The sequence below is a fragment of the Alternaria ethzedia genome, assembly GCF_023757985.1.
Source record: "Alternaria ethzedia strain BMP 0044 chromosome Unknown scaffold_4, whole genome shotgun sequence".
Lineage (NCBI taxonomy): Eukaryota > Fungi > Ascomycota > Dothideomycetes > Pleosporales > Pleosporaceae > Alternaria > Alternaria ethzedia.
Window position 1 is genome coordinate 240,902 of NW_026056197.1, and position 23,407 is coordinate 264,308.

Below are 23,407 nucleotides of genomic sequence, written 5' to 3' on the forward strand. Positions count from 1 at the left end.
TTCCTCAGTCCCTTTGAGTAGGCCAAGTAGAGCGAAAACGCCGTCTACAGGAACTGAACGTGGTAACATGCCAAAGTTCGCAAACAAAGCTTCAAAACTACTCGGTACGCGTCGGAAAACCATGAAGTTGAATGCGTTAGTTTGCGATATGACAGTCGATTTCTCAAATAGAGGTCGATTTCCGTTAAAAGTTTCCAACTTGCTGTAAGGGAGTCTGTTTCTTCCCACCAACAACTGGACTTCCTTTGCAAGAATAAATTCTTGAACAATCCACATCCGTGACCAATACTCTGCTTGGAAGATGTACTCGAATTGGTCTCTTTGTCGTGTATCCTGGCGTTCATCACTTCTGCACCGATAGTACAAATCGATTATGTACTGCCGATTGAAAATGCCAGTATGAGGCAATGATTTGTCATAGCCGAGCCAGCTGTAAACGCACTTGGCGCCAGAATAGATCTGTTTCATCTCTTGAACTTGATGACTCCGCTCTTCAATATCGTCCTGGTTGATGCATATGGCATCCAGCCATATGACCTGCGATTGGTAACGGCTGCGGAAGGCCTTTAAGAAGCGGAAGAGATTTTCTCGCACTTGGAAATGTTCGCCGTTCACGAGTATGGACATTTTTGGCTCGGGTGGACCCCAGACATATGATCCAGCGATATACTGGTCTTCTTTGCCTGAGATCGAAGACGTGAACAATTCACATCGTATTGGAGAAACTTGGAGCAGGCTAGGCAGCACGCGCAAAAGCCGAAAGCTGTCACCGTTATGCAGAAGAGGCGAGAACCGGGTAGAGGCAGACTGCCGGACCTGTGTTGAGTTGGTAGAGACACTGGTGCTTGTGTTGTTTGTTGACATAGCGAACGCCCTGGCCATAAGGTAAAGCCCCGGTTTCGAATGCGAGATGCAAGGCAGCAGTTTCGGATGAAGGGTGTTCTGAGGAGATATACTAACGGGAGCAGACAGAAACGAGGGAGGCTGAGCAACGCCACAAACTTGGCAGCTGACATCGGTACTAGTACTGAGGCCACACCAATCGTATCACCCGTGAGAAGCTTCGAGGCCATCATCGCATGAAATAAAAGGCGAACTAGTTGGATATACTACATCTCAATCATACGAAGGATGACCATAAGGCTGCGACAGAGCTCGCTCTTCATGGAGCGTACCTGACCCTGACGTATTCATTGTGCAGGATTCCGCAGCCTATCAAATGGAAACATAGCGTACATCTCCATAGCGCAGACTACATCAGGTACATCTCGGGAATACGGGCTCGTCTTTATTGCGAGCGTTGCGGCCGTAAAGCAGCCCCGGGGCTCCGAATACAGCTGTGAGTGGTTAGTCCCCAAACTCGATGAATTCGCCGTTCCTTCCTCCCGACAGCTGTTCCGCCTTCTTCTCCCATTGTCCCATAAACCATAATGGCCAGCCTCTCGCTCGTTTCCCGTACGTCCGTCGGAGGGGCTTCGACACAGAGTGTGCAGTCTCTAGGTATGTCGCTCTAAAAGCATTCCACAACTGTCTACCTCCGTCTTCTGTAGCCGTAGGATCGGGGAAGTATGGGTCGTTGCAGGTCACCGATGTGACTAATCGCTGTATGGCGGCTTCGGGTCGATCGAAGGAGAGGAGCGAGGCTTTGTCGAAATCGAGGACGTAAAGGCGCATTTCATCTGACATATGATATGTTCGGTCCCATCGGTTCTGCTTTCTCCAGTTGGGTTTCGACATCGGGGCGCCGAGAACGAGATTTGGCGGTGAGGAGGAGCAGAAGGGTTCGGAGGTCTCGAGATCGCTGGCAAGAATGACTTGCTGCCCATCCCAATCATTTGCTCCACCAAGTACAAACTCGATATCCATACCGTCTACGAGAGCATGCCAATGTATGATAGCCAGGCCTGTAGCCATTTCTTTCGCCAACTCCATCGCCAGGTTGTCGTCGAATGGAAACGATCTGAGGTCCTCTCTTGTGAGAGGAAAGTTCCAAAGGTTGTCCGACCTACACAACGGTTCGTCCTTGCGTGTTGCCAGTCCAAGATATGGTCGCACAAGACAAAAGTCGTTCTCGGGATTGGCGAATACCGTGGCTGTGGATGTAGTGAACTCGTAGCGCGTCATCAGAGCCTGTCGAACCTCAGGGCCTAATGTAGGGATAAGGGATAGGGAAAACAGGAACGGTGCCGTCTTCTTGTCTTCGGCTTCCGTGAAACAGCCAGCGAATTGTGCCCAGAAGTCTTCTTTAGCTTCATCTGCTATCCAGCCCTTGATAGCTGGCACTCTGGGAGTGTAATCTTTGATTTTCCAGTCGCGTTCTGAATCCGTCAACGACCGATGTACGTGAGCAGTCAGCCGTATATCATTCCATAGGGCGTCTCGGTCCCGACCAATCTTGTATGCAGACGTGGAGAGATCCACGCAGGTATAGATGGTGCCGCATGTACCGCGACCGATAACGTGGAGATCTATGGGGTTGTCGCCCAATGCGCGCGCCGAACTCGTTTGGAAGCCATCTCGAGGGTTATCGCTCGCGTGTTCGTTCTCTGCTTGCGCCATGGCGGCAGCTCTGCGAGGAGAATAGGTGGTCTAGATTGCTATTAGAATATCTGCAAAGTCTACGTTGTATTCTTAAACAGTTGCGATACAGTTGCTAGATATCAGCCAGGCGCAATTGACTCAGAGGGCGAGCCATGGTTCGTTCTGGTATGATGATCCATTCCAGGCGTGCCTATTGGAGCGCGCGCAGACGTTCGCAACTGTCGTGCTCGAGTGGATGTACAGGGTCGTCAAGTTGCGATAGCTTGCGTGTATGGAGCCCGCATCTGTCGGAGGCTGCCAGGCGTTCACCGTGGTCATGTTCGCGCTCACATGCGCGTGGATCAGTCCGCGTTCTGGGGCCGTGCCCGGGCTAGACTGAAAACAACCGGCACGTGACTACGCGGTGACGATGACGCCATCTCAGAACCTGCCACCATCATGATGCCACTTTCTAAGCGCGGCGAATGTCTGTTATTGTGCAGGTCTACATCGCTGTTCTACACGCGTTGGTTGTCCCTCGATTAGAATCAACAGACATTTTCGTACAAGATGTAAATTACAAGACCTTGCATCGAAGAACATCGAGGCTCGTACATCGTGAGCGTACAGTTTTTACATACATCATCCGCATGTCTCATGCATGCTTCTACATCATCATCCACAGGCCACTTAGCATATTTTCATTCCTCCACAAAGAACCTGGCCGCAAAAACGACATCGTTCTCGCTGAACACTCCCTGCCTCTCACTCTTCACCTGCCTTAGAATGCCCTGTTTGTTCTTCTTGTCCTTGCTCTCCGCGTACGCAATGACACAATCTCTGTTCAGCGGTGGGTTGCTGTTCGTCTTCAAACGTGTGGGACTTCTAGGCTCTTTCGGTAAGGTGCGGTGGAGGTTCTTGCGTTTCTTCGTAGCCGAGGATTGAGGTGTAGAGGGTTCGTGGCGCGCAAGTTGAGGTGTCGTCAGAATTGAAGTGAGCTTCACTGGTGACGGGGTTTCGTTGCCGCGACGTGATCCGCGCAAAGGTTTGCGTTCTGGTGAGCCATCTGCTTGCGGAATAGGAGCAGGAGACGATCTAATAGGTGCTTGAGGTGACCGGGTGTATGAAATGGGGTCCATATCAGGCTCAGGAGTTGTATGTAGGCTGGAAAGAGGGGACGATGTAGCAGTGTCCCAGATCTTAGAGTTCTGGACGACCGGTACCGCGATCTTGGACGATGGTCCTGCATCCGGCTTGTTTCTCGGTTTGGCGAAAGAGCGAGATCGACGTAGTCGCGCAGATGCTTCACGAAGAATCTCTTCTGGATCCTCGAACCAGAATGGATTCGCCTTTGGGCCATGTACACCAAGAATGTTGTTGCTAGAAGTTGTACGACGCAAGAGTTTTGGTTCGGTTGCATGTATACTATGGTCGATTGAGTCAGCACCCTGCTGATCGCCATGCAGCTTGACCTCCTCCACTTCAGGTCGTTCGCCCTTTGGGATAGATTTCTTGACAGTAGATGCGGGTTGTTCAATTACAACATTCTGTTGGAAAGCGCTGGTCTCTTGTTGGTCGTCGATAACGAGGGGCAGGTCAGTCTTCGCGTGCTCTAATGGTGATGTAGGTGGCGGTGTTCCCATCCGGACCGTACTTTTCTTTGACCTGCGAAAGTCGGTATTTGCCTTCATTGAATCAACCGATCTTTTCTGTTCATCATCTCCTGGGACTATGTCCTGTCGAGTCGAATTCTGGGCGGGGCGATTGGAAGCCAATTCTAAACGCAGTTCAGGCTCCCACCTATGATCCACTAGAATTAATCTGTCTTGCCCATAGACCACCAAGCGTCTGACCACGATATTGGAATTTGTCTTCACTGACTGTTTTGGAGGAGATGCTTTCTTCGGAGAGACACTTCGTTTTGGTTTTGTAGGTACTGAGTACAGAGCTGCTGGCGGCAACGGCAGGGACAGTCTGCGATCAAACGGCGGAAATGACAGGTGTGGTGGCCGAGATTCCTGATATCCATGGATGTTTGCGACCTGTGGTAACATGTTTGGCTTGTAGCTCTCGGGAGCTCCGCAGAAGTTGGACCCCACACCGGACATGGTATAGTCTTGACGCGTGTATTGGCTTTCGGGTAAGCCACCGCGTGGTTCTCCAGGCAGAGAACCCGCATGCAGCCTATGGCTTGAGGGTGCTTGTCTGACCCCTGGTAAATGTGTAGGAAAAGGTGATGCGTACTGGTAACCTGGGCCCTGAAAAGTCGTGGGAAAGCGATCAAGCGGACTAGACGTCAGACCAGCGTTGTCGCCCGGTATCTGCCGCATGAGATCACTGGGTGCGACTCCTCCCAGTGTTGGATCCGAGAATTGAATGGTATATGGTGATGGAAGCATGTGAGTCGTGTGCGAGTTTGGGGTCAGATCTGGATACATCATCTTCGGAGTGAACCCTGCACGCGACGTGAGCTCCGCTTCTGAGATGTGTACTGCGTCGTGCGTATGCGCTCGTCCGGACTCCAGTGCACGCGGTGTGTTGGGGGTATCTGCACTTCTTCGAACTGGTGAAGACGTAATTCTTGCATCTGTAGTGTTTGGTGCTATCAGTGCTGGAATGCTTGATCCGACACCGGCGAGTGGTGGATTTGACAGCGTCAAGGGTTCCATGGTTAGAGCTGATGGCAAGATAGGTGAGATATCCTGCCTCGACTGCACTCCGGGCCGGAGAGTTCGTCTCTTTCTATGAGGCCCATACTCTGGATCGCTGTCTCCTTCTGCATCCACGTCGATGACCTCCGAGCTCGGCTCCACGGTATCTTGAGGTTCCGCGTCACTCTCACTCTTGCTAGGCGCATCGACACGCAGATGTATAGTACTGCCGTCGGCTCCAAGTACGAACGGGTAACTCTCGTCGATCATGCGCTTCGGTGCCTTCAAATAGCCGACGCCGCTAGTGAGCTTCCTACCCTCTCCAGATGTGATGACTACGTCGATGACTCCGAAAGTCTTTCCACCTGGCCTCTGCATAGTGTGCACTTGCTCCGGCATCTGCGTTGTCGCAAGCGCGCGGAGGAACTCGGCAGTAGGAGGAATGCTGCCTTGTTCGTCGGTACCCCGCTCGCGTGCTTCAGCTTGGAGCGCCTGGCCGATGTGTTGCCATCGCTGTTCTACCGAAGGTGGTGTGTTATTCTTCGCAGTACTGCCATCTGCGGCGACTCCGGGTGGTAGAATGATCCATGGCCGCTCAGCGAGAAAGTCGACTCTAGTGCCCGCGAAAACCTGGTGATGGTCTTTCGAGCCAGATTTGCCGTCGTAGTTGGGCATGGCCAAACATGCGGCGAGTGTTCCGTTGAAGAAGACTTCGATCTTGAGCGATGTTCTCTGGTTGTAGAGGCCGGAGACATAGGTCTGGTCGGAGAGGTTGACGTGGAGGGTAAGTGCTTTCAGTGTGCGCTGCGAGACATCTGAGAAGCTATCGTTAGCCGTGATGGTGCTGTTAGTATTAGGCAGAAGGTACGTACCCTTCGGCGCACCCTGTGCGTCCCCCGGAGCTTCCTCTTCGTATATGTCACTCCCGACCCGGGTCTGCATGAAAGGCGCTTGTGCGAGCCAGTTGAGCTTGAAGGCGGCGTCATCACCGGGGAAAGGCACCTGCTCTTCCTTCAACAGCTTGCTCCCCAACAGCCTCTTTTCAGCTAACGCAGACTGCTGCTTGGCTGCCTCACCCTTTCTAAGTATGATCTTTGCTGTAGTCGTATCGCCGAGCGTAATTGCGCCCAGGCGCACGGAGACGCCGCGCGCGAAGTAGGTAGGCATATTTGCGGGAGGTGAAAGAATATACACGTATTACGACATGGCCGTTGCAACAGGCAATGCCGCAATGCCTGGCAATCGAGTATCTTCGAATCGGATGGGTGCGGTGAGGCCGTCTAGAGCGTGTCGAGCATGGTGGGGGAAGGGGGACGCGTTGCGGTGACCGAGCGCTGCTGAAATTGCGTGACGTATATCGTGGACTTCCGTTTCCGGCAGGTACCCTCCAGTGCTCTTTCCACACACGCGTCCTCACCGCCGTGACCGGACCTGCGTCTATGTACACCCTTCTCGACGTATGGCTATCCTAGATGTATCCAAGTATGACGATAGCGGATCTTACAATGAGAATTTTCATGCGATGGACAGAAGTGAAAAAGATGAAAATCAAGGATTTTGGAAGATATCGACGCGCCGGCAGCCCATGTAGAGAGAAGACTGAGAGTAAGCATCCCGATAGCAATGAGTGCTATCCGGACGAAGAGACATTTACATGGATCGCCTAGATTGCATGCTTTCGCCGCCTACACCGACCTCCTTCATAGACAAAATTAAACATCCTCGGGCCTACGTCAGCTCTAGGCTACCTACGTTGTGTAATTTCATCTCAGTGCAGGATGCAGACCTGTTCAGTCCTTTGCACCCACAACAATCCGACACATCTAATGGAGTACCTCGGGCAAAAGACCACACAGCTGATGCCAGCTGATGTAGTGCATCAAAGTTCGATTTCACCCCCGGACTCAACGAAGCCTCCGCCGCTTCTTTGCTGCTCAGTGCCATTGACGCCCCAGTCGTCGGTAATGATGCCAATCGGCGGTCCGCCCAGGACGTCGCCTAATTCGCCTATTGTCTTTTCGTACACGCTCGCAACACCGCGCTCTTCCCAGTCCTCATCTTCCTCATCGTCATCATTGTCCTCGAAGCCTTCAAAGGTGACAGTGCCTTGACGTCCACCAGCCTCTGCCTCTCCTTCCGTATCCGTGTCCATGGCCTCACCTACATCATCCTCGTCACCGACCACGCTGTCTCCGCTCATTACACGGGTGACCGTGAGCCTGGTCCGGTCTACAACGCCCTTCAAGCGAACCTTGTCCGTTGTGGTGACTGTACGACCATTCTCAAACCCAGGTAAGAACTCTCCGGTCGCAGTATCGTGCCCGGTAAGTAAAGAGGAGAAGGCGTAGTCGAGTTTCGAGAGAAGACGGAAAGTAGCCTGAGCGGAACGCGTTGAGGAATCGAATAGCGGGAGGAAGTCGGCGGTGAGGACGGCGAGGTTGAGCAGATAAGGTATCTGGAGGTTCGGTGATCCAGATACCCAGACAACATCTACCAGGCCATCGAGGTCTTTTGCGACTTCCCAGAGCGCCTTGTATCCGTCCTCCTCGCCCGGCGCCGGCTTGAGCTTTCGGTTCGTCATGCGATTGTCCACCCGCTTCTGGATGCTGTTGACGCCATGGTCGAGGTAGCGTATCAGATCAGATTCCCTCGGGCCGCCGGGCTTCAGCGGGTGTTTGCGGGCTTGTGGGAGGGGCGATGCGTGCTGTGACGGCGCGGACGACGCTGGGGGAGTAGGAAGTTCGGCCATACTAAACACCCTGGAGCCTACGTTGACGTTAGATCGCCTACTTTGCATAATCTTATCTTAGTGTAGGCTGCAGACCTGTTTACCTAATATAGATTGTAGACCTTTCCAGCTTTTCTGGTGTATAAGGTGATAGTGTGTCTATGGTTCCAGGGTTTTGTTCACCGTCACGGTGGCAGGTGGAGACGCAAGGTAGTGGGTGAGGGTTGAGGTGCAACCGTCATTCTACGCCGTAGGGTGAGCGCGTTCTTCTTCGTCGCGTGCGGAATCGACTCGCGTCGTGTCTTTTGAGTTGAGAAGTTGCACTGGTGCTGCGATACCTGAACGTGGAGCTCCTGATGGCGAGATGACGTTCGCGGGAGGTTCCTCCGTCATCCCAGCCCGTGCCCTGGATCATCCCGCAACACCATCAACAGAGTATCACCAAACTGTCGCCACACCTCCGACACCGCATGTACTTCTATCATTACTTACCCACCCATCTGTCAGTAGCCTTTGCTTGGTCATCAGGTACTCCTATCACCGGAGAACCTGCAGTAGCTGAGGCAACGACAATCACGCTCACGGCTTTTCCAACGGACACAAGGTACGTTTCCGCCAGGAATGCGATATGACGGAAAACTTGCATGCTTCGGAATAGCATGCCATCGGAGTTCAGCTGCTATGCCGTGCATCTCACAACAAAGTAAGCCGCTACCGCCATCGGCCCGTCCTGAGTGGCCAGGAGCAAGACAAGGGCGCTGATTAATCACCAGCGCGCCCTTCTCCAACGCGTGCGCGTGCGCCCTACATGCATGTATCATACGTCCGCGACGCCGATATGCATACCTAATTAAGCCGCCAACAATCAACCATGTCAGTATACTTGCGATGGCCCACCAGGTGCCGCCCCTTTTCTAGAAGTTTTCTTAGCTGCAAGAAAGGGAAAATTTGCTAACAAACGCAACTTCGGAGAGCCCCGATTGTTGGATGAGGTTGAAACGCGACGTTTATTGACTCTACCACTTAACGGCATAACGTTGAAAATTTGCAATGAAGCCTATGACAAAAAGTATCCACCCGTCGTGTACTCTCAGCGCGAGTAGTCAGGAACGTGTCGCGCTTGTTCAACTTTTGTGGCATGAGATCCTGTAAGGCTGGCTTGAGGCACATAACTGACCGCCAGAGTACCGCTATGGTTGGTGGGTGCGCCGCAAGCTAGCACGTTCGCGACGGGCAAGATCACAGAAGCTGAGAAAAGCAAATTCGAGACCGTTTGACTTGTGGAGACGCCCTGTGTCGTCCAGTACTCAGCTTTGCGGAAATGTAGAGACAGGCACCTGTATGGGCTTAGCGCACGACGCTATTGGAGTCAAGGGCGTGGTTTGTGATGGATGCAGGATGACTCCCCCGCGTATCCGACGGCAAAGCAAGCCATCGCTCAGCGCATCATCCATCTGCAGCATGCAACCTTCTCATCACCTACCAGCCCTAGTTTTCTGCCGCTTGCAAATGACTCAACCCAGGGCGTGCCTGAGTGCCATGTATAAGACAATCTTAAGGCCCACTTGTTTGTGGTGCAGTCCTGGAACAGACGTCTTATCTTCACTCGCCACCTACTAGTCTGATCTCTGCCTATTCGCACTACCCCAGCTGCCCAGCTCTCAGCTTCTCCGCATTCGAGACGTCTTATCTGAGCAGGATTGTTCCCCGCTTTCTGGTGCGACCTTGCCTTGGCTATTGCGACTAGCAGGCCGACCTTAAGGCACGCGACAGCATCGACATGTCTTCTTCATCGAACACATCAGTGTTTGCGCCACCAGACAGGATGCAGGCGCTGGGCAATCAAATCGGCTACAAGGTCCGCAACATCTCGCATCATGGCCAGCCTACCATCGTGATCGATCTCAACGACAGCAATGGCCACTGCCACAAGTTCATCACAAGCTATGCTTCCATGGATACTATCGAGGGCACAGTCACCATCACTGCACCGCACGACACTCGTTTTGAGGACATCGACATCGCATTCACTGGTAAGCTCAGATCATACACGAACTTCGCAATCATCGTATCTGACATAACACAGGTACAAGCCAGGTATATGTGGATAGGATGACGACTACGCCAACAATGACAGGACGAACAGAGGCAAAGCACCGGTTTTTGACTCTTAGACAGCCAATAGACCAATCAAACTTCCCCTCCCCAAGAATTTTTGAAGCTGGAAGACCCTACAAGTTTCCCTTCACATTTACCATCCCTTCGCAACTACTACCAAAAGCCTGCTCGCATCCAGTAGTCTCGGATCACATACGCGACGTACATCTCTCACTACCACCCAGCATTGGCGATCCCGATCTTGCTGGTTTTGGCAGTACACTGCTTGATGACCTTGCGCCGGAAATGTCAAAGATCACCTACGGAATCCAAGTCAAAATCGCGCACACTCGCGGATCAGAAGGCATCTCGGTGCTTGCTGATAAGCTGAAGAAAGTGCGCGTGAAGCCAGCCTTTGCAGAGCAGCCCCCACTGAACATTGATCACAACGACGAGTACCGATCGCGACAGGAAAAGACAGTCAAGAAGGGTTTGTTCAAAGGAAAGCTCGGGACGTTATCTGCGAAGACTATCCAGCCGCCACCTCTTGTCATTCCGGGCGCAAGATCAACAGAGGGCAGAACGATCACGACTATGGCCAAGTTGGTTCTCCGTTTTGATCCCACAGAGGAGACCAGCGCACCACCGAAACTCGGTTCATTGGGGACAAAGTTGAAGGTCGTGACCTACTACGCCTCAGCTCCTAGGCAGAATCTACCAACGCGGTCTACGCTCGGGTTCGATCTGTCGCAAGGCCTATACTCCGAGTACGTGCCGCTGTCCAACCTTTGCATCGCCTCCGCCCAATGGGAACAGCACGATGCGGCACAAAACCCTAGTCCAGAAAGCCTGGTTCGACGCGACTCCGGCATTAGCGATTGCTCAACTCTGAGCGAAGCGGAGAAAGCCTTCGCGATTGGCATCCTACCTGCATCCAAGGATTACAAGCAAGGTGCCTTCTACACAGCGCAGATCTTGGTGCCAATCACCCTTCCCATGACACAAAACTTCATACCAACGTTCCATTCCTGCCTCATCTCACGAACATATACCCTCGCGCTGCAGTTCTCCGCCCACGGAAGCTCCAGTATACATCTGAAGGTCCCGATCCAGATCTGTGCCGAAGGCAGTGATACTGGTATTGAGAATGCTAGGGCGAGGAGTGTCGAGGAGACGGCATTCAGAGCTGCCTCTGATGTCTTTGCTCCACGCAGCGTTGCGCCTCCAAGCCCTGAGACGGCTCGCAGCGCAAGTGTTGGTACGCGAGAAGAGATGCCGCCCGGCTATTCAGCTTTTGCGCCGCCCAGCACGAGGTACAGCGTGAGCCATTCAATCGTGACCTGATGATGTTCCAAGTTGTCACGGGAGGATCAGTGACGAAATCAAGATAATTTTTGTTGCGTAACAAACTGACGATTATTGAGCGATGTTTTTCTTGGACAAGGATTTCGCTTTTCGGCGTTTTGGTATGGAAGAGTGGCAGGGTTTTCATTCATCGCACCGCAGCTCATACTCTTTTGGAGTCGCCGTTTTCTATCGTTAGATCGCTCATCAGATACCCATACATATAGTAATGAACTTAATACGTTGTCAATCTCATGCTAGTTGCATCCTCTGCTCTTGCCCGTTTCCCAAGATAGTGTCATCGTGTCTTGGCACGTCCGTGCTGGCCCTCGGCAGCTTCCCAATCATCTCATCCTGTGGTACCACATCAGCACACCATCACGCACAAGCATCGCTTTCCATCAAACCAACGTGAAGAAACAATGGCCGAGCATCCATCTTTCACATTGGCAGGCTTGTGTAAGTGCCACAACGCCATCTGCGTGTCTAGTTGTGTGAGAGCTGACTGAGAAATGATGTGCAGTGGCCGTCGGAGGAACTGCTGGCTATCTCCGAACACGCTCAACACCAAGCCTTGTCGCTGGAATCGGATTGGGTGCTTCGTATGCTCTTGCTGGTAAGCTGTTTAGCCCATAGGCTGTGTTTCCGGCTGCATTGGACGTATACAGCTGCTTGTGAGCGCCTCAGCTAACCTGCGATCCAAGGCTACCGTATCAAGCAGAACCAGGATTACGGCACTGAACTTGCGCTTGGCAACAGCATCATGTTGATGGGCTCTGCGATACCGCGCATCATGAAGACCGGCGGACGCGCGCCTGTACCGATCGCTCTGGGTGCGACTGGTGCGCTGGCGACTTACTACTACCAGAAGAAGGTGCGCGAGTTCAGGTATGGTGTCTGAGAAGCATTCAGTCTCTTTGAAAAGAGGGCTATCATTAAACGGCGAAGGCGACTTGTACAACTACTCAGGGTGGCTATATACTACCCTGCTTTACTCTTGAGTATCAACACCCCACTCCCATCCTCTTCCACTGAGTATATCCTTTTCCGCGCCGTTTCTTTGTCTCCGATGCCCTCAAGCTTCGGGCTTCGCTGCGCAATCATCATCATACCATCAAGCTGTACCCACGGACCCGGTGCCATCCAGTACCGCAGTGTTTGATATATGCCAAAGCAAGACGACAACAGCACAATCGCGAGGACGGCAACGGCTACCCACTCCCAGCCTAGACGCGGACTGGACCCGTACAGTTGCCATTGAATGGGATAGGATACAATCTTATCTTCCGATTTGGAAGGCAGAGACGACGGAAGATGAGACCAGTACTTATTGCTCATGCTGAGGATGTTCTGGAACAGGATCCCCATGACGATCGACAGGCCCATGGCGTCGGAGTTCACAAGTGGATCGATTGCCTGTAGGTTGCGACTCATCAATAGGAATTGCGGCAGCAATCTTGTTGATGGAACCAATAGCTCAAGCCTCGGCATGACGTCCCGTGCCTGCATACCTACTCCATTGGCAACATCAAAGTCGCTTGCAGTTGCGCGGCCGTAAACGATCTTCTGGTTCAATTCAGCACCGTAATGGTTGAAGCTAAGGTCGGGACTTTCCCCGTCCACGATCCACACATTGACTGCGTATAATCCATGTCGGAACAAGCTGGAACAAGTGACACCGGCAAAGCCTAGGGATGGGACTGGTCCAAAATCGGTCATGATCACGGCTTCCGACGATTCGTTCCTAGCTGGCGGCCGCACAACGATTGACGCCTCCGGGTCCAATGACTCCATTGGCGTGCAGACAGTGTTCAGTACTGGCAGTACGAGCGTCAGGTTACCGGTTCAACCGATCGATGAAGATGTTGGCTGATGGTCCGTGTTCTTGAGCCAGTCGTAGACACTGGTTACTTGCTCATCGTCTGCGGAGGCCGTCTCGACTGACCCATTTGATAGGCCGAAATCGGTATTGAGTGCAGTCCAGCGCTTCCATGAATCTCCGTCCAGCCGGTAATTATACACATGCCTCCAGCCTTTCTGCGTTTCTTTTACCGTGGACACAACATGCGTTAAGCCGGTGAACGCGAGAGAAGCGGACATGCCGAGCGCCCAGTCCCATGGTGGGTAGCCTTCCCCTCCAATATTGGATTGGCCGACACCAAGGATGTTTAGCCAGTCCACGCCGAGGAGTGATACTTTAGGATACTCGATTCTCATTGTCGCTCGATCATGTGCCGTCGTTTTCCAACCGTTCTGGTAGTTAGGATACCAACGCTTCTTCGGTATCGCCACAGTATTCACGGCCAAGCCTTGCAACATAACCGAGACAGATACGCAAAGACAAATCAAACAGCGGGCAACGCTCTTCCAGCTCAAGCTAGACCTTCGCCACCTTGTGACAAAGCTGCTGACAGTCATCCACGGCTTCGTCAACTCCTCTCTCAGACCAAAGTCGCTGTACTTCACACCACGCCTATCACCCATTACAGGCGTCTGAGCCATCCAGACTGTGATAAAGAATGAAGCCATATATTCCAAAGAGCTCACCAAGAGGACATCGAGGCTTTTGTTGAAGAAACCAAGAAAGGCTAGCTTGAGATCCGCATCTACTTCTTCACCGAACACACGGCTTAGGCCTATGGAGATGTATGTGCGCATCGCTCAGAGCGAGATTCCGGTGACTACAATTCCGATGGCAGACATACGAATGGCTAGCATCCAATAGTCGGCGAACTTCAAGCCCGGCCGGGTCGCCACAGCTGGACGGTGTCTAATCTTGGCGTATATATTCTTGGCGACTACCACGAGTCTTTCTCTGATGGCATTGTCAGTTTGATCTAGAGGTAGCCGCTAGGTTATTACTTCAAGGCTACCGTTATCGCTTTGTATTCGCGCATCCTGCTGGAAAAGCTCTTTGCCGGGGCCTTTGGAGCCATATCCTCGATCTATACACAAACGGCGTTTCGTCGCTACGCGTCAGTTGCGAGGCTGTTGGTTTTCGCAAACGATCCCAAGAAAGACCAGAGGCTCAATGGCGGGTATATCTTTCATGGTAAGCATGCAAGGCTGAGAATGTGGCGAGGCTGAAAGATATCCATTTGGGGTGGTGGCTGCATGCATGACAGCCACAAGCTGCACGAATGTCCTTATCTGTGCGACAAGATACCCGCGAATCCCACGAATCATGCCATAGAGAGGGGCAAAACCTTTTTTTCCACCGTTGACAAGGTTCGAGTTGAGAAATACCAATCATATACAGGTACAAAAGCAACGCGTCATCCATGCCCGCAGGTACTACAACAAACGACCACGACTCCTTTCACGAGCTGCTGGACGCTTCGCAAGCTTCCAGCGGGCTAAGATCGCCAGAATCCATTCCCACAAGAGTGACATGTGAGCCGAGCGTACCACGGTCGCCTTCCGCGCGCCCCTTCCTCGCCGCATGGCCAGTAAGCGAGTCCCACTTTCTTTGCGCAAACCCCGTTACAACCGCCAAGAACACACCCAGAACACCGCTTGCATCAATCCAAATTCACGTGCACACCATCCATCGGGTATATGCCAATAGTGTATGTCTGCCTTTCCGCTCCAACAGGCTCGTTCGGAACCCCAGAGGCAATCCGGATGTTTGGAAAGACTTGGAGGATTCGAATCACCGCATAGCTAGCTTCCATCAATGCGTAATCCTCTATTCGGAATCAGCATTTCGCGACTCAGAAACACACAGTTGTTCGCTTACTACCTAGACAGAGTCTTGGACCGCCATTGAAGTCGACAAATCCAGCGCCTGGACGAGCCTTCTTAATCAACTCCCCACTCTCCCACCTTTCTGGCCGGAACACTCTTGCGTCTGGACCATAGATGGACTCAATACGGTGTAGGTGGTATACCGACCAGACGATCCCGGCGCCCTTAGGCATGAGGACGGGGGAAGTGCCATCTGGACTTCCGCCTCGGGGTAATACGGTAGCTTTATTCGTAAAGCGGAGATTCATCGGCAATGTTGGGTACAGTTGCAAGACTATATTCGTCAACGCGTGTCAGAAATCTGGCAAATGTGAAAGATGTTCAAGATGGACTGGGCTTCGAGACGTCAATGACATGCGCGTCGACACCACGTATCCGATATTCGATTATAGGTAATTGCAGCAAGATTCTATCTACTCATTACATATTGAAGTCTTCCCCATTCAAGAAAGTCCAAACCCAATCATGACTACCTTGCCGAGCTTGGTATTCCAGATTCACGTTCATGGTCTTACCAAGTTTCCCCTTCATCTTGTCCAACCCAGCTAGTAACTCCTTAGTTACTTCAGCATTGTACCCATAGTACGATATCTCAACCTGAGTCAACCCCGGCAATTTCTTCAATTCTTTGGCAAAATTTCTCGACATCCACCTTCGTAATATGTACTCATAGCGGCCAAACTGTACCTTCTGGACGGCCTTTCGCTGAGAACTTGTAGCATGATTGAGCCAATATTGTAAACTACCAAAGTGGTAGAAGCGAAACACGCTGACGTGCCGAGAATACGCAGCAGCTTCCGAGTAGATCTGGCGGCAGACGCGAAGGAGGGCGAAGCGGTGCCTTGGTGCGGGGAATTCAGACGCACGCTCCTCAAATACGGCTCTATATTTGAGTGGCTTAAGAGGTCCACCCCATGCTGGGCGTATGATAGGGTTTCCAATGGCGAGCTTCCAGATTATGGCGCGGATTTCGGCAGGAAGTCGTAAGAGGGGCGATTCTTCGGCGTTTCGCTGTACACTACGCTGGCATTAGTATTGCAAATTTAGATGTGGTGGCGCTGAGCTTACATAGCAATTTCGCCACCGATGGGTTTGACATTGAGTAGGCCATCTCTGGATTTTCGGTAACCGCGCTTCCCTCGGCGAGGCTTGTCATTAGGTGTGTCGGTCTGAAGAGTAGTTTGAGCGGCCGACATGTTGAGTTGAAAGTCGAATGGATGCGTCGGTGGAGTGGTTGAGAGTGGATGAATAAGCCAAAGATAGATTTTTATATCATAGCAAAGGACTACTTAGAGTGAAAGATCGCCCAATGTGGCACCATATAGAAAGGATGATAGTGAAATAAAATGCAAAATAAACAGACTTTTCCGGGCAAGATGTAGTAGTTTACTCGCACGTTCGCAATTGGATTAGACCGATTCCAGAGTACTTTTGCCAAAGGAGAAAAAGAGAAGCAACTATCTCAACCACTAGAAGAACAAGAGCGGTCTCCTACTTCTGGTGAATTTGACCTCGCTGTTCTCTGCCTCATACAGACCTTTTATGAACTGCCAACCGTGTTCTTGCAGCTTCTCGTTATCTTTCCTTGGGCCTCTTATCCACATGATTACAGCAAGCTGTACGTTCTTGAGAGAGGTTAAAGATGAAGACAGTCGCTTATCTTCACGACCTAGGAAGATCTGCAATCGTGGTATTCCGCTTTGCGTGTCGTACCAGCTCTCCTGAAGAGACAATTCTATGCGAGGATGAAGTCGTACGGAAGTGATAGCATGAGCGAAAGGTGGGGGGAGGTCTCTGATCCACATGTTGAGAGTTTGGGGGTGGAGAGCTGAGAAAGTGTTCGAGCTGAATGGTAGCAAGGCAGATTCAGCAAAGACCTGGCGGCAGACCACGAGCAAGGCAAGAGCGTTCTTCAAGAGCGTTCTGTTCTTTGCAATGTCTTGATTGACGTAGTGGTCGATGACAAATGTCTTGCCACCGAGTACATATCCGAAGATCAAGTGGCGGATCTCTGCTGGCAACCGCAATAACGGGGAGTTTCGCTGGTTCTGCCTCGCGCTACATTCAAATTAGTGAACCAACCGAACCCAAGTCGACGGAGATACTGACATCTGAAGGTACTTTCCCGTCTTTGTCTCAACGTTGAGCAAGCCATTCTCATGGAAGCGAACCTTCTTATAACTGCGCTTCGCTACTCCTGCGCCGGTAGAAGCCTTCCTACTCTTGGCGACGGTCGCAGTCTGCTTAGGCTTGCGGGATGCCATGGTGAGGATGTCGATGATTTGGGGAGTGTAGAGGAGATGTCTAAGGAAAAGAGCAGAGTAGATATCTACTTATGGAACTACCGGGCCCTAGCGGTCAGGTAAAGGCGCAGTTCGGGCTTACAGGGTGAATCAGAAGAGATGAAGTACCTAATGCGAGCGGGATGTAAGAGGTGAAGGTAGGCGAGACCGGATATAATGCCAAGTAGCAGCACGAAGGACAGGGTAAAGTCAACTGGCCATCCTCGTCTCTAACAGTACCGGCGCTCGCTCATACATCTCGCGTGAGGTGAGCGACGATACGGCGTGGATCAGGTAGCAACCCATACTCGGTGACTCGTATCACTATCACCATCATTCCTCCCCTCACCAATTTCTGATCGCCGCCACGTGCTTGCCTCTTCGCTCAACGCACGGTCACACGCTAGTCTTACGCGGTTTCCTTCGTAGTAGTTCTCCGCTGCCAGGTCTTTCCTAGCTTTTACCTCAAAGGTCAATCATTTCTTGATTGTACCCCAACCCAGAACACCGCGCATTACTCGAACAATCTCAGCAATCTCGACAAAGTACACCAGCAATGGCGCCCCGCAAGACCGCCGTCGGCGACAAAGCCCCGAAGGCACCTGCCACCAAGAAGAGCGCAGACAAGGTTGTCAAGCGACCGGCGCGCGGATACCACAAGTTTCGAAACGGCCTCCTCAACGTCACACCCAAAGGTGGTGAAAAGGAGCTGTGAGTGTACCTAGTCTTTCAGGAAGAGCAACTGTTAACGGACTGCCAGCGTCAAACGAAATGAGAAATCCCCGTTGCTTCGAATGCCTGCCGAGATTCGCAACAAAATCTGGAAGCTTGTGCTGGGCGGAAAACTATATGAATCAGATTGGACATTGGGATTCTGCTCTCCACCGACAGAGCCAGAAGACGCCACAGCTCTTTTGAGGACCTGTCGTCAGATATACTCAGAAACCGCAATCATGCCACTAGCTCTCACGACATTCTCCGCCGAGACTGTTCGGGAAGCAGCGAGATCGCTTAAGAAATTGAAGCCAAGCCAGCGCAAACAAATCACGACCCTACAGCTCACAGTCTACTGGCACAGCATGCCTACAGAACTCGAGTTGTTCTGCCTTGGAATCCGCCATTCTAAGCATTTTCGCTCGCTCCTCGCGTTGCGAGAGGTACGGATTATGGTATACTCGGTCCCAGATCTGGATGGGACTCGCGAGAAAGTCGAGGCCATGTACGAACATCTCAAACCAAGCATCCAAGATATGCCGTTCGCAGTGAAGGTAGACTACACCCATCAGCGATGGAGGGATTATCTGAACTCGTAAGTCGCCCAGATATGGAGTCGTCCGCCTGGAAGAATGCTGATCAAGTTGAAGGTGCCACGACCTCACTCCTGCGACGCCTAATACCAACAGCGATTGAGATTATTTGCCTGTCTCGTTCGATGGTCTTCGGACGGTTCACTGGCATACCGGTCTAGCTCGCACACGATCAGAGCACTCACATATGGAAGAAGGGCACTTGCCAGCGTGGCGGCGAGCTCCCGTTTGACTACTTATCAAAAGTTTCTGCTGCATCTTGGGATTGTTCGCGTTCGGCATCAGTGGTATTCTGGTAAAGGTCTCGGAGGATAGGCGGAAGACTCTATTTTTATGGCTTCAATGGCTTCAAGGCATCTCCATAGTGTGGCCATTTCCATGAAAAATCGACTCTCCCAATTGTGTACCTAAGTGATTGTTCAGATGCAATCAATTCTCCCAACTCTTATAGATTCCACGTTTGGTGACCGTGAACCAACGAAGTGCCTAGAGTCTTCCCAGTGACGCGGCGCAATCACAGCTATTGCCGGTCTGCGCGTCTCTTCGAGGTCCCCCGGTGCAAGTCGTGGTCTCATCATTTAGAACGAAGCCTAGTAATAGTCAGTACAGTGATACAGACAGTATGTTGTGTGGTTACGAGGAGAAGCTGTGCTCAGTGAGAAGATTATGAGTCGTCTTGGAAAGCGCCAGACGAGTCAAGAGATCAGACCGCAAGCAGTCTTTCACCCTCGTCTCAAGCCTGACGCCAGCTACGCCTAAGGATGATAACTAGAGTTTCATCATTGCATATGGGGGTGAAGAGAGAAGAGTACTTACGACTTGAGTCTGGCTGAGTGTGTTGGATCTGTTCCAAGCCAGCAGTTGGGGTGGAAGGCCTGCTGCGTTGAATGGGAGATTGAGCATCAGTGATCGGTGTCGTCCGTTCAATAATCCAGATCGAGGGTCTCGTCCTTTTGCACGTCGGGCCCGTTCGCTTGGTGCCAGGCGTCCCATTCGTCGCTTCCATCGTCACTATCGCCGCTGTCTGCGCCGTCGCGCCCACTCCGTCTGCGCGGCAAGCCTCTCTCCAACCTTCTTTCTTTCCTCCTCTTCGCGTACCGATCCCGCTTTCTCTTGGCCTTGGCTTTTGATGTGGCACTGTTGGTCGCCCACTGTTGCTTCTTCGGTTCTGCAGACGCATCAGGCAGCGTCTTATCGACATCAGCCGTACATGAGGAGCTTTCTTGGGTAGGTGGAACCGTCGCCGCTGGGCTTGCAGGGGTAGCGTCATCCCCGGAGACTTCACCGTTCTCCTTCTGTACGCGCCGTTTGCGGAGCATTGCATGGATTTCGGAGTGTCGAAACATGGCGATTTGCTCGTCGGTCAGGGTGCGCTTCGTGCCGTCGGGGTAGTAGCCCAGCCCATCGTCGGCTTCGTCGTAGTATTCTTCAGCTACTTCTACCTCTGGCTCGAAGCCATGAAGTATGTGTTCTGGCGGCGGCGCGTGTGGGAAGTGTTGCGCATGGAAGGCGCGTAAGTCGTCCTGAGCTACTTAGTGACTGGCTACGAGCGCGATACTTGACTGCTGCACTCACGGTAGTGACGGTTGGTATTTGAAGCTCCATGGCTGATGTGTAGATTGTGGAGCGACTGGATTAGAAGCGCTCCAGGGCGCGGGGTGTCACGTTGGTGAAGGCATGTGAGGAAAAGAAGAGTTGGTCCCCAAGCTCGGAAGGCCCCCGTGGACCCGTCGCGTGGTCACGAGGTCTTGGCTTCACCGCGGCATGACGTCTGTGCTCCCATCTTCAACGCCGCCTTCACCCAGAACCTGTAACTACACCCTAATGCACCATCTGGAACGATCATGAAGCCCGTCTCTTTCGTCGCATATCCTCTCGCAACCATCGCCCTCACCCTTGCCACGTCTGCGCAAGCCCGCCCCTTCGACAGCATCCTACAGTCGTTCAACATCCTCAGCGAACAATCACCTCTCCAAGACTACATCATGAGCAACCCTGAAGGCCAGGCGACGACCGGCGTTATCATATCCGATGTCATCGGCAAGACACAGAATATCGCCATCTTCAGCGGCCTGACACGTGACATCGACGCAGTCTCCGCCCGCCTCGACAACGCCTCGCAGAACGCCACGGTGTTGGCACCGAATAACAGCATCATGCGCGACCTGAAGAGGAAGCCCTGGGAAGACCCCGACGACTACGACAGTTTTGGCGCGGACGCGTACGAGGGCACCAGCGGCCAAGACCGAGCGCGGGGCAACCTGGAGCGCTTTGTTCAGCGCCACATCATACCAGAGAGTCCATGGGAGGAGGGCAAGAAGGTCAAGACGCTTGCCGGCAATGAAATTTGGTGGGAATCCAAAGACGGCCAAAAGAAGGTAAGCCATGCCGCTATGTCGGTAGTCCCGCCCTCTGGTTGGCACTGCCCCACCATTTGTTCCATGCCCACACAATCAACAATATATTTGCATCTATTCATCAAATCTCCATCAATAGCTCCTAGAGAAGGACAGATGGCCGTAAGTTTAGTCAAACACCCTCAATTCGACCAATTCTAACAAATTATAGGAGCTGGTTATGGCGCCAGGTTAAGGTTTCTTAACGTTAAGTCTAGAATGAAAATTCAAGACATCCTGGTCACGAAAGTGGCGTGGGTTCGAGTCCCACTCTGTTCAGCATTCGTCTGGCTATAGTCAGATACTCCAGGATCTTTTTTTGCCAATGTTTTGGTCATTTTTGACCACTTTTGAATTTTTGCGGACACTTACTTACTGACAAGCCAACCTGGCTCGAGTTCAATCTGTCCTTAGCTAACACAAGCCTGCAGATCCAACCTGCCGACGTCGAAGTGACCAGCATCGCCGACAAGGTATCCAACGGCGAAGTCTGGGTTCTTGGAGGCTCTCTCGCATAAACACGGAATCTGGAAGTTCCTGCGAGTCACATCAGTGACATCGAAAGCGCTATTACCCGTCATTACTCTCATGAACCATCCCTTACGATCGTACATACTTGTTTCACATCGAGCATTAGACGGATCTATGATAAGCCTGCATCGACTGGGTGGTGGTAACGGTCCCTATAGAATATAAGTCTTCTTTACTCTGTACTGTGTCGCGACGAATCTGCTTGCTGAGCTGCATTTAATTAACGCTTATCTTCGCAGACATCCATTCAGTCTATCAATTTCTATCTCGCCGGCCTGTCACCAGACCCCTTCCAGTTCATCTTAAACATTTTCCTCATATATCTCCGCCTTCTCATGTCCACTTCTCCCCAGGAATATCTTCATGCTATCCAACACTTGCTTCTTCAAATCCGGCCTCTTCAGATCCTGCCCTGGAAACCCTCCGTACGTCCTGTCAAATTCGAACGGCTTGATCGCTTTCCAGATTCCATGGATAGCCCTGGGCGTTAGTGGAATCATATTGGGATACGCCCACATGAACGAGTACGATGTCGTAACAGGGACGCGGTGCGCGTTGTTGAAACCAGACTACCACGATTGTTAGCCGTGTTAAGCCCAATAACGTTTTTTTTTTTAAAAGAAAAAGGAGAACAGGACTGACAGGTACACTCATAAACGTATCAGCGATGAAAAGCTTCCGATCCCACCACAGCACCGAGCTGCCCTCGAAGTGCCCGCCGCATTGAATCATCTTGGCTTCGCCCCCAATCTCTTCAATCTCAGTGACGCCCTTGACAAACTTCCTCACACCATTCTGATCCTTCCGGTTCAACCACACCCGATCATCACCACACATATACACCGGGCACCCGAATACACTCGCCCATTCCAAGTGCGTCGTGTAGAAATGCGGGTGGCTAATAACAATTGCCTTTAGTCCACCTTTTCCCTTGATGAAGTCGATGGTAGCAGGGTTCAAGAAAGCGACACAGTCCCAAAGAATGTTTCCGCGGGATGTTTGTAGTAAGATGGCGCGCTGCCCGATACCAAGTTGCTTGCGGGTCGTGCTAGAATCGGCCAGACCGGGAGGAAGTTCCGATGGAGACAGAGGCGCAGTGGTTATGTAGTGAATACGAGGGTCTTCTTTATCCGTTTCGAAAGTGTTCTTTTGAAGGGATTGGCAGGCGGAGAGTGAAGTCCAGGATTGGCCTGATGCGGGGACGTACTGGCGGGGATCCTAGACATTGATTAGCTTTACTTCTCCTTTGTTTTGTATCCTAGCTGTGGTGTTTCTGGGTTCTTGGTGCTGGTGATGGACGTACATCACAAATCCGACATGTCTCAGGGTGCTGCTCAAGCGGAACGTCGAATTGCGTGCCGCACGTTTCGCAGACGGCTAGGTTGCTAGGCTCGAAACCCATTCTGTCGATGTTTGAGGTTTATATATCAAGTCACAACTTAGTCGAGGCGGAAAAGGTAAGAGGATGGGCGAAGATGCCGTCATGCTTGCGATGTGGGATGTAGTAGCTTCAAAAGTGGGGTTCGAGAGGGGAAGGACTGATGAGAGCTTCCTCAATGACAGCCACTTTTGAGCCTGCAAATGCATAGATTGAGACTTCTTGTAACCACATGGCGATATCACGATTTTCAAGTAGGTTCAAAGTCGCGTGAAAGTGTGGGGCTTACTTGAGCATGTTCCTAGGTTTACTCCTGTACTCAAAAGCCGCGAATCAGCAAGCACAAGCACAGCATTATGCATATTAACTGGCTTCGCTAACATTGTTCGACTTATTAGCTGCAAATTTCAAAGGTATCTGGGCATT

General features: G+C 51.9%; 9 protein-coding genes across 9 annotated transcripts; 3 read left to right on the top strand and 6 right to left on the bottom strand.

Moving 5' to 3' along the window:
- Positions 1-1,347: 1,347 nt before the first annotated feature.
- J4E87_002203 (uncharacterized protein) lies at positions 1,348-2,559 on the bottom strand (the record flags this gene model as incomplete). Its single annotated transcript, XM_049373841.1, has 1 exon — positions 1,348-2,559. One exon carries the CDS (start codon positions 2,557-2,559, stop codon positions 1,348-1,350), a length of 1,212 nt encoding a protein of 403 aa, XP_049235981.1.
- Positions 2,560-3,221: 662 nt separating this feature from the next.
- On the bottom strand, positions 3,222-6,338 carry J4E87_002204 (uncharacterized protein; the record flags this gene model as incomplete). Its single annotated transcript, XM_049373842.1, has 2 exons — positions 3,222-5,986; positions 6,044-6,338. 2 exons carry the CDS (start codon positions 6,336-6,338, stop codon positions 3,222-3,224), a joined length of 3,060 nt encoding a protein of 1,019 aa, XP_049235982.1.
- Positions 6,339-7,050: 712 nt separating this feature from the next.
- J4E87_002205 (uncharacterized protein) lies at positions 7,051-7,968 on the bottom strand (the record flags this gene model as incomplete). Its single annotated transcript, XM_049373843.1, has 1 exon — positions 7,051-7,968. The coding sequence occupies one exon, from the start codon at positions 7,966-7,968 to the stop codon at positions 7,051-7,053; it is 918 nt and encodes a 305-aa protein (XP_049235983.1).
- Positions 7,969-9,724: 1,756 nt separating this feature from the next.
- J4E87_002206 (uncharacterized protein) lies at positions 9,725-12,241 on the top strand (the record flags this gene model as incomplete). Its single annotated transcript, XM_049373844.1, has 5 exons — positions 9,725-9,932; positions 9,986-11,254; positions 11,794-11,799; positions 11,864-11,956; positions 12,045-12,241. The coding sequence occupies 5 exons, from the start codon at positions 9,725-9,727 to the stop codon at positions 12,239-12,241; spliced, it is 1,773 nt and encodes a 590-aa protein (XP_049235984.1).
- Positions 12,242-16,556: 4,315 nt separating this feature from the next.
- Positions 16,557-17,351, bottom strand: J4E87_002207 (uncharacterized protein; the record flags this gene model as incomplete). Its single annotated transcript, XM_049373845.1, has 2 exons — positions 16,557-17,145; positions 17,197-17,351. 2 exons carry the CDS (start codon positions 17,349-17,351, stop codon positions 16,557-16,559), a joined length of 744 nt encoding a protein of 247 aa, XP_049235985.1.
- Positions 17,352-17,925: 574 nt separating this feature from the next.
- J4E87_002208 (uncharacterized protein) lies at positions 17,926-18,682 on the top strand (the record flags this gene model as incomplete). Its single annotated transcript, XM_049373846.1, has 2 exons — positions 17,926-18,080; positions 18,130-18,682. 2 exons carry the CDS (start codon positions 17,926-17,928, stop codon positions 18,680-18,682), a joined length of 708 nt encoding a protein of 235 aa, XP_049235986.1.
- A 917-nt stretch (positions 18,683-19,599) lies between these two features.
- J4E87_002209 (uncharacterized protein) lies at positions 19,600-20,281 on the bottom strand (the record flags this gene model as incomplete). Its single annotated transcript, XM_049373847.1, has 2 exons — positions 19,600-20,199; positions 20,252-20,281. The coding sequence occupies 2 exons, from the start codon at positions 20,279-20,281 to the stop codon at positions 19,600-19,602; spliced, it is 630 nt and encodes a 209-aa protein (XP_049235987.1).
- Positions 20,282-20,520: 239 nt separating this feature from the next.
- Positions 20,521-21,590, top strand: J4E87_002210 (uncharacterized protein; the record flags this gene model as incomplete). The annotated part of the gene is made up of 2 exons (XM_049373848.1): positions 20,521-21,054; positions 21,504-21,590. 2 exons carry the CDS (start codon positions 20,521-20,523, stop codon positions 21,588-21,590), a joined length of 621 nt encoding a protein of 206 aa, XP_049235988.1.
- Positions 21,591-21,905: 315 nt separating this feature from the next.
- On the bottom strand, positions 21,906-23,005 carry J4E87_002211 (uncharacterized protein; the record flags this gene model as incomplete). Its single annotated transcript, XM_049373849.1, has 3 exons — positions 21,906-22,172; positions 22,246-22,821; positions 22,907-23,005. The coding sequence occupies 3 exons, from the start codon at positions 23,003-23,005 to the stop codon at positions 21,906-21,908; spliced, it is 942 nt and encodes a 313-aa protein (XP_049235989.1).
- Between the last annotated feature and the right edge of the window lie 402 nt (positions 23,006-23,407).